This window comes from Carlito syrichta, unplaced genomic scaffold, assembly GCF_000164805.1.
Source record: "Carlito syrichta isolate Samal-C Ts95f unplaced genomic scaffold, Tarsius_syrichta-2.0.1 Scaffold311469, whole genome shotgun sequence".
In the NCBI taxonomy this organism is placed as follows: Eukaryota; Metazoa; Chordata; class Mammalia; order Primates; family Tarsiidae; genus Carlito; species Carlito syrichta.
In genome coordinates, this window is record NW_007255565.1 from 111,546 (window position 1) to 121,129 (window position 9,584).

At 48.4% G+C, this 9,584-nt stretch overlaps 1 protein-coding gene across 1 annotated transcript in view; it reads right to left on the reverse strand.

Annotated features, from left to right (window-relative positions):
- SLC6A3 (solute carrier family 6 member 3) overlaps positions 1-7,954 on the reverse strand; it is a 48,534-nt gene extending 40,580 nt beyond the window's left edge. Inside the window, exons 1-2 of the mRNA XM_008068665.2 lie at positions 7,618-7,954; positions 6,033-6,164 (exon numbers count right to left, since the gene is read on the reverse strand). Of these exons, the coding sequence (XP_008066856.1) occupies positions 6,033-6,164; positions 7,618-7,903 (418 nt within the window). The 5' untranslated portion in view covers positions 7,904-7,954. The remainder of the gene's footprint in view (positions 1-6,032; positions 6,165-7,617) is intronic.
- Positions 7,955-9,584: the final 1,630 nt, after the last annotated feature.

Sequence of the window (9,584 nt, forward strand, 5' to 3'; positions counted from 1 at the left end):
TCACCAAGGAGGCCATGAGGGCAAACAACACATGCCAGCTGGTCAGGATCAGTGTCCTGTCACTGCAGTGGTGACTTTCTCAAGCCCTACCTAGCAGCTGCAAGGGGTGTCTGTCTCCTCCATGAAGAAGGCACTGAGTGTCCACCCCACCTATCAATGGCACACCTGGGGGACACACTGGAGCTCTGCTCTCTTCCTAATACACCAATTTTCCAAGAACTTCTGAGAAAGCCCACTGACTGATAATTAATAGTCATTTTCTTTGCGAGTGCCAGTTGACTGAGTGGCCTCTCCTATGACTAAGAAAACTCCTGAATCCTCCCTGGACAGCCAGCTCCTGGTAGGTGAGATTGCCCGATAGCAAGTGTGTCTGAGATGGACAGGGTAGTTGAACACCTACAGGATCAAATCCAGCTATATTCTGATGAGGTAACTAGCAAATTACTCAAGCATCCTAATCCCCAACACAGAGACACAGTGTGTGCTCCCAGCCCAGAGCACTCACAAGAATAGAGTAAGGAAAACTCTACAAAGGGCCAACTATGGGGCAGGGTGCCAGCAGCCTGGAAGACTCAGCAGAAATTAGATAGATAGGAAACAATGGGTGGATGAATAGATGATAGATGAGTAGATGGATCGATGATAGGTGAGTGGATTAACAGAAGACAGAAGGTTGGATAGATGATTGATACATGATAAATGGGTGAATGAACAGATGATAGATGGGTGGATGGATAGATGACAGATAGGTAGATAAAAAGATGATAGATGGGTGGATAGATTGATAGATGGGTGGATGAATAGAAGGGAGATGGGTAGATGGATAGATTATAGATGAGTGGATGAATAGAAGATAAAAGGCTGGATAGATGATTGATACGATCGATGGGCAAATGAACAGATGATAGATGGGTGAATAGGTGAGTGGATGAATAGATGGTAGATGGGTGGATGGATAGATGAAAGGTAGGTGGATGGATACAGATGGGTGGATGGATAGATGAAAGATGGGTAAATGGATAGATGATAGATGGGTGGATTAATAGAAGACAGTAGGTTGGATAGATGATTGATAGATGATAGATGGGTGAATGAACAGATGATAGGTGGGTGATAGATGATAGATGGGTGGCTGGATAGGTGATGGGTGAATGAATGAGAGATGGATGAATAGATGATTGATAATAGATGAGTAGATAGAGAATAGATGAGTGGATGGATAGATGGGAGGATGGATTGATGATAGATGGCTGAATGGATGATTGACAGATGATAAATGAGTGGATGTATAGATGATGGATGCGTGGATGAAAGAATGATAGATGTGTGGATAGATAGATGATAGATGGGTAGATGGATGATTGATAGATGATGGATGGGTGGATGGATTGATGAAAGCTGGGTTAATGGATGATTGATAAATGTTATGAGTGGATGCATAGATGATATATGGGTGGATTGATGATTGATAGATGATAGATGAGTTGATGGATAGATGATATGGCCAAATGGATAGATGATAGATGGGGGATAGATAGATGATAAATAATTGGATGGAATCATGATAGATGGGTGAATGGATTATTGATAAATGATAGACGGGTGGATGAATGGATGATAAATCAGAGGATAGATGATTGACAGATGACAGATGGGTGGATGAATAGATGAAAGATGGGTGGATGGATAGATGACAGGTAGGTGGATAGATGGATGGAATGGTGGGTGGATAGATGATAGATGATTAGAAGGACAGATGCTAGAAGGTGGATGTATATGGCCGGGTTTGGTGGCTCAGCCTGTAATCTCGCACTTTGGGAGGCCGAGGTGAGTGGATTGCCTGAGCCCACGGGTTTGAGACCCACCTGGGCAACTTGGCGAGACCTCACCTCTACCATAAATCAAAAAAATTAGCCGGGCGTGGTAGTGCACACCTATAGTTCCAGTTACTTGGAAGGCTGAGGCGGAAGGATCGCTGGAGCCCAGCAGGTCAAGGCTGTGGTGGCCAGGATTGTGCCACTGCACTCCAGTCTGTGCAACAGAGTGAGACTACAACTCAAAAAAAAGAAGGTAGATGTATAGATGATAAATGAGTGAATAGATGATTGATAGATGATAGATGGGTGGATAAACAGATGATAGATGGGTGGTACAATAGATGGTATATGGGTGAATGGGTAAATGATAGATGGGTGTGATGGACGTACAAATATATTATAGTTGGGTGGATAGATAGATGATAGACAAGTAAATGGATAGATGATAGATGAGTGGATGGATTAATGATTTATGGGTGAATGGATGATTGATGAATGATATGGTTGGATGGATAGATGATAGATTGGTGGATTGATGATTGATAGATGATAGATAAGTTTATGGATAGATGATCATGTGTGAATGGATAGATGATACATGGGTGGATTGATAGATGACGGGTGGATGGATAGATGACAGATGGGTGAATAGATGACTGATAGATGATAGATTGGTGGATGGATGATTGATAGATGAAAGAGGGGTGGATGGATGAATGAATGATAGTTTGGTGGACAGATGATTGACAGATTGTAGATGAGTGGTTGGATAGATGATAGATGGGTGGACGGATTTTTGGTAGATGATAGGTAAGTGGATGGATACGTGACAGATGGATAGATAGTTTGATGATAGATGGGTGAATGGATAGATTATAGATGGGTCGATACATGATTGATAGATGATAAGTCAGATAGGTGATAGAAGAGTGGATGGGTAGATGGTAGATGAGAGGATAGATGTTTGATAGATGATAAGTGGTTGGATAGATAGATGATAAATGGATGGATAGATTCATGATAGATGGGTGGATGGACAGATGATAGACGGGTGGATGGGTAGATGACAGAAGGGTGGATGGATAGAAGACAGAGAGGTGGATGGATAGATTATTGACAGATGATAGATGAGTGGATGGATAAATTGTAGATGGGTTGATAAATGATTGATAGATGAGTGGATAGATAGATGACAAAGGGGTGGATGGACAGATGATAGATGGGAGGATAAATTTTTGACAGATGATAGGTGAATGGATAGATGATAGATGGGTGGATGGATAAATGATAGTGGGAGGATAGATGTTTGATAGATGATAAATGGTTGAATAGATAGATGATAAGTGGATGGATAGATAAATGATAGATGGAGAGATAGATTGTTGAATAGATGCTTGATAGGTAATAGGTGGGTGGATGAGTAGATTGATGAATAGATGATAGATGGATGGAAAGATGATTGATAGATGATAAATGAGTGGATAGTTGATTGATGGATACATAGATGCTTGATGGGTGCTAGATGGGTGGATGGATAGATGATACATGAGTGGATGGATGATGGATGGATAGGTGAGATGAGTGGATGGATAGATAATAGATGGGTGTATGAATAGATGATAGTTGGGTAAATGGATAGATGATAGATGGGTGTATGGATAGGTGATAGTTGGGTAGATAGATAATAGATAAGTGACTGGATAGATGATAAATAGTTGGATGAATAGATGATAGATGGGTGGATGGGTAATGATGGAAGGATGGATAGATGATTGATAGATGATAAATGAGTGGATAGATACTTGAGTGATGGGTGGGTAGATGCCTGATGTGTGCTAGATGGGTGGGTGAATAGATGGGTGAATGGATAGATGAGAGATGGTTGATAGATGATAGATGGGTCAATGAACATATGATAGATGGGTTGATGGATAGATAATAAATTGGTGGATAGATAGATGAGAGATGGGTAGATAGACGATTGATACATGATAGATGGGTAAATGGACAGATGATGGATGGATGCATAGATGATAGACAGGTAGATAGATAATTGATAGCTAATAGATGAGTTGATAGATGATGGAAGACTGGATAGATAGAGGATAGATGGGTGGATGGATAGATGATTGATCAGTGAATAGGTGATTGGTATATTGTAGATGGGTGGACAGATGATAGATGGGTGGATAGATGATTGGCGGGTGGATGGATAGCTAATAGGTGGGTGGATGGGTAAGTGATAGATGGGTGGTTTAATGATTGACAGATGATAAACTAGTGGATGAATAGATGACAGACGTGTGGATGGATAAATGATGGATGGATACATAGATGACATATGGGTGTATTGACAGATAATAGATGGGTGGATAGATAGATGATAGATGGGCTGATGGAGAGATGATAGATGGGTGGATGGATGATGGATGGATGGATGATTGATAAAGGATAGATTGGTAGATGGATAGATAACAGATGGGTGGATGAACAGATGATAGATGGGTGGATAGATGACTGATAATTGATAGATGGGTGGATAGATAGATGAGAAATGGGTGTATGAATAGATGATGGATAGGCATATTGATAGATGATAGGTGGACGGATAGATGACAGATTGGCAGATATAGATGATAGATGAGTGGATGGATAGATGATTGATAGATGGATGAATACATAGATGATAGATTATAGATGAAGAGATTTTTTGATTGGTGATAAATAGATGTAAAAATGGATGATAGATGGATAGACAGATAACAGGTTATAGATGGATAAATGACTGATAAATGATGGAAGGGTGCATAAATGATAGACAATCAATAGATGGATAGATAATAGGTGGATGACTGGATGGATGGCATGGATGGATGACTGATAGATGACATATGAATGAATAGATGGATAGATGATTGATTGATGGTGACTAGTCAGACAGATGGTAGATAGATGGATAGATGATGGATGCATACATGATAGTTGATGGATGAATAGATAATAGACGATGGACAGATGGATAGATGATTTATAGATAGATAGAATTGTTGGTTGAGTTTTGTGCCCCAATCCATCTGTTGCAGTGCTAGCCTCTGGGACACCATGATGCAATCTCATTTAAAGATAGGGTCTTTACAGAGGGTAATCAAGTTGAAATGAGGTCATTAGCACGGGTCCTATACCAATGTGACATGTTTCCTTATAAAAAGGAGGGATTTGGGTACAGAGACACTCATGGAAGGAAAACAATGTGAGGAGGCACAGTGAGAAGATGGTCTCCAAGACATGAAAAGGTTGGAGCAGCATCTCCCATATAGACTCAGAAGAAATCAAACCGGCCCACACCTTGGTCTTAGACTTCCGGCCTCTAGAGCTGATAAACTTCTGTGGTCTAAGCCTCCCAGTCTATGGTACTGTTACAGCAGCCCTAGCAAAGTGATACAGATAGATGATGATGATGACAGATGGATGGATGAGTAGATAGATAGACGATGATAATGATGGATAGATGGATAGATGGATGGAGGATGGATGGATGGAGAAATAGATGATAAATGGGTGGACAGACAGACAGTGATGGTGATGGATGGATGGATAGTTAGATGATGATGGATGCATAGATTGACAGATGGACCGTGATGATGAACAGGTGGATGGATGGATGGATGGACGGACGGACGGATGGACAGATAGACATAGAGGATGACGATCATGGATGGATGAACAGATAGACAATGATGGAAGGATGGATGGATGGACAGACAGACAGATGATGATGATGGGTGGATGGATATACATAGATAGGTAGATGATGGGCAGATAGATGATGACAATAGATGGATAAATAAATACATGTGATGGATAGAAAGAGAGGTGAATGACTGATATAAAATAGACAATGGACAGATAGATGACAGATCATGGATGGATGGATGGATGATAGACAAGTGATGATCCATAGCTAGATGTTTTAATCTTCTCCACCATTTTAACGCCCTGATGAGATGACACCACCTGGGAGTGAGACACTGCTCTCTCAAGTTCTTGTCATCACAGATCTTTACAGTGGGACCCAGATTCACAGGGTGTGTGCACATGCCTGCATGTCTTAGCAGAGCAGGACTGGGTGCCCACACCGTGATTGGCATGATTGGGATGCTCCAGAGCCTCCCCTGTGCTACTACGCAGGGTGAGAAGACAAGCCCCACACGTTACCTTTCAGTATGGGGCAGATTTTCCAGACGCCGGCTGCCCCCTCCCTGTTGAACTGCCCGAGGGCCAGCTCCATGTAGAAGAGGGGCATCCCAGCGATGACCATGAAGAGCAGGTAGGGGACCAGGAAGGCACCTGTGGACACGACAGCATGTCGGGCTCAGCGTTGCAGAAGGGCACACCTTTCCTCACTGGATCACCAGTGTCCCAGTGGGCCACCCTCGTCTTGGGCACCCCCCTTTTCTCCCTGTTTTAGGCAGGAGGCTCCAATCACAACTGCCTCCCATGGGAGTCCCAGGCAGTGATGGGTGAGCCTCCTGCCTCCACGCCTGTCCCCCAGTGTTGCCAGTGCCTGACACATCCTTCTTGAAACCCCTAGTCATCCCCCGCACCGAGTTACGGGTCAAACCCAGAGCTGAGTAGGGGAGGCCCCTCACTCCTGGCTGTGTTGCTGCCCTCCTCCCAACCTGGGCACCCCCTTCTCCACTCTGGCGCCCTTCCCTGATATGGCCTGACTTTGCCCTGTCTCTGTCCTGACCCTATTCACCTCTCGAGTTGTAAATCCTTGGGGATCTGCGACCCCAGTTCTTCCCTGATCCCAAGTCAGTTCCATCACCTGTCCCTGGCTCCCAGCACTCAGAGCCACCTCTATTGGGCACTGATGGTGGAGGCTCTCAGGACAGGTGCTGGGAGCCCCTCTAGGGAGCACCTGGTTCCTCTAACACCTGCTCCTCCTCCACTCCCAGCATGAAGTTCAGGGTCCAGCCGTCTCAGCCTCCTAAGTCCATGCTGCTCTCTCCCGATCTGACCTCAAGTGAGGGAGAGTGAGGGAGAGGCATGGGTCCCTCAAGTTCTGTCTTTGGGCAGCTTGGTGCACCTGCTGAGACCACAATCTTCTTGTCTGCAAGATGGGCATAGTAATGTCAACCTACCCACGGCAGGCTGCGAGGCCCTCCCAAAGATTCTACAGCCTGCATGTGTCTAGCCTGGCGTGCCCAGTCGGGGAGACCTGGCAGGGAACGCAGAAGGCCCACAGAGGTTCACGGGAAACAGGACCCAATCTACCAGCTTTCTGTGTGCCCTGCCCTAACCTTGGCTGTCTGACTGGAGGCCAGAAGCAGCCTGGCCCCATGACCGGTAAGGTCAGGCAGGGCAGGGGAGCCAGCAGGTTGCCGGGGCGTTTCTGCTGCCCAGACGCAAGGGCGTACGCAGCTCTGTGACACTGCTCAAGTTGGCCACAGGGGCTGATCGTGGGGCCTCTGAGGATTTCCTCTCTGAAGAGAAAGTACCTCTGGAAACAGAAGGTAGAGCCAAGTGCATCAGCCTGCTCCTCCAGCCTCTTCCCTCCTGGTCTCCTCCTTCCCAGCCTGTTTGCTCAACTATGAAGCACACATATGGAGCCAGGATGCTCTGAGCTCCGCTGTGTGGGATTGGAACATCTCCCGGGAAAACCTGCATGAGCGAGCGCCATCAGCATGCACGAGAGCTTCCATCCCAGGCTAGGGCGCCGTGTTTCTCCACAGCGCCGCTGGCAGCTGCCCAAGCCCAGCCTGGCAGGCGTGGGGGGGGGGGGCAGAGCTGGACTTACCACCGCCGTTTTTGTAGCACAGGTAGGGAAACCGCCAGACATTGGCCAGATCCACCGCAAAACCGATGACCGAGAGGAGAAAGTCGATCTTCTTGCCCCAGGTCTCCCGCTCTGGGGCCTCCACGGGGCCAGGGGGCGGGCGGATGAGCGTGGAGTTGGTGAGCTGCACTCCGTTCTGCTCCTTGATCAGGACCAGCTCCACATCCCTGAGGCCCATGGCACCGGGGTCCTTAGCCGGGGCCACTGAAGAGGACATCAGGCCTGCAGGGCATCTGCTCTTGCTCATGGACGCGCGCAGATCCGCGGCTCAGTGCTCCTTCCCTCCTGACCTCTGGCCGCCATGCAAGAGAAACAAGTGTGAGGCGGGCGGGCCGTGGGCGTGGCCTGGAGCACAGAGACCAGGCCACCAACGCTCACCCTCAGGAAGGAGCCGGCAGAGTCCATCACCCACGATGCCCTGGGGGCTTGGAAGGGCTGGCAGGCACCACGCCCAATGTGGGCAGAGGCAAGCTGGGACGCAGCCTTCCATGCTCCCACCCATGTGCACTTGGCTTTTGAGTAACGACGCAGATGCTACCCTCCTTCCCCCCTCCTCAGAGAGAAACCTTGCAGGCTTCAAGTAGCATCAGCAGCAAGTCTTTACGACAGGACATGTGTTCTTTACACTCAGTAAAGCGAAGAGCCAGGTGCACACAGCCAGCACTGGCCCTCGAAACCCAGTTCGGAAATAACAACCATTGCATGGTCCCCCCAGGGCACTGCACCCGTATGGCCACCTGCAGCCTGGGTATGAGTGCCACCCGAAGGGGCCGGGCCCAGGACAGAATGGGCCAGCTCCTGGGTCAGGGGCATAGCGGGAAGTCACATTTCAGGAACCAGCCCTGCCCAGGGCAGGTTCTTCTGGCATTCGGACCCCGCAGCACTGCTTCCAGTGCACAGGTATGCATGCAGGCACACACGCAGACACATATGCAGGCATGCACATGCAGACACAAGCACACATGCACTCACCCACAAGCAGGCACACACACACATGCAGGCACACGTGCAGACACACACATACAGGCACACATGCAGGCACATGTGCAGACACACACACGTACACAGGCACACATATAGACATGCACATGCATACACAGGCACACATACAGGCACACATGCAGACACGCACAGGCAGGCACACACACATACACATGCACACTTGCCACACACACAGACACACCAGCACATACATCCAGGAACATCCACATACATGCAGGCACAGTCATACACATACACAGGCGTGCACACACACATGCACACACACCGACTGGCTCAGGACAGCAGGTGGCAGCTCTGAAGGGGCCGTTTTCCTTCATCCAAGTTTGAACAAAATCTCACCCAGGAGCTGTTTCCTGTGAGTTGGCAGCCTCTTCGTCCTCCCCCCACCCTGTGACAAGCCGCACCACACATCTCCAGGCTTCAGATGACCCCCGGGGGGCGGTGAAGGAGAGACTGGCCCTGAGGTCCCAGTGCTGGGACTCCCACGATGCCCTGGGACAGCGGGATGCCTGGAGCCCCTGGGCAACGGCCAATCGCCCAGCTCTTGAACTCAGGGCCTCCGGGAGCAAATCAAAGAGTCGCCTGTTAGAAAGCTCTTTCCTCACCAATCGGGTCGCACCCACCACCAAGACACCGCTCGGCTGGCCCCCAACGCCAGTCCGGAGCGTCCAGCACCGCCCGCCACCACCGTCAAAGTCAAAGGCAAAACCCGGCGAGATCAGCCCATCAGATACGGGGTCGCCTCACCCTGGTGGCGTCAGGTTTGATTTGACCACGAGGAACCGCCCCGAGCCTTTGCCGCAGACGCAGCCCCCGGAAACCAGTGACCGCCGCCCCGTCCACGTTGTCCTGAGCCTGGGGCGGGGCGGGAGCAAGGGGCGCTTCAGTCCCGCACCCCTCTCGTGCGCGCACCTCCGACCTCCTCG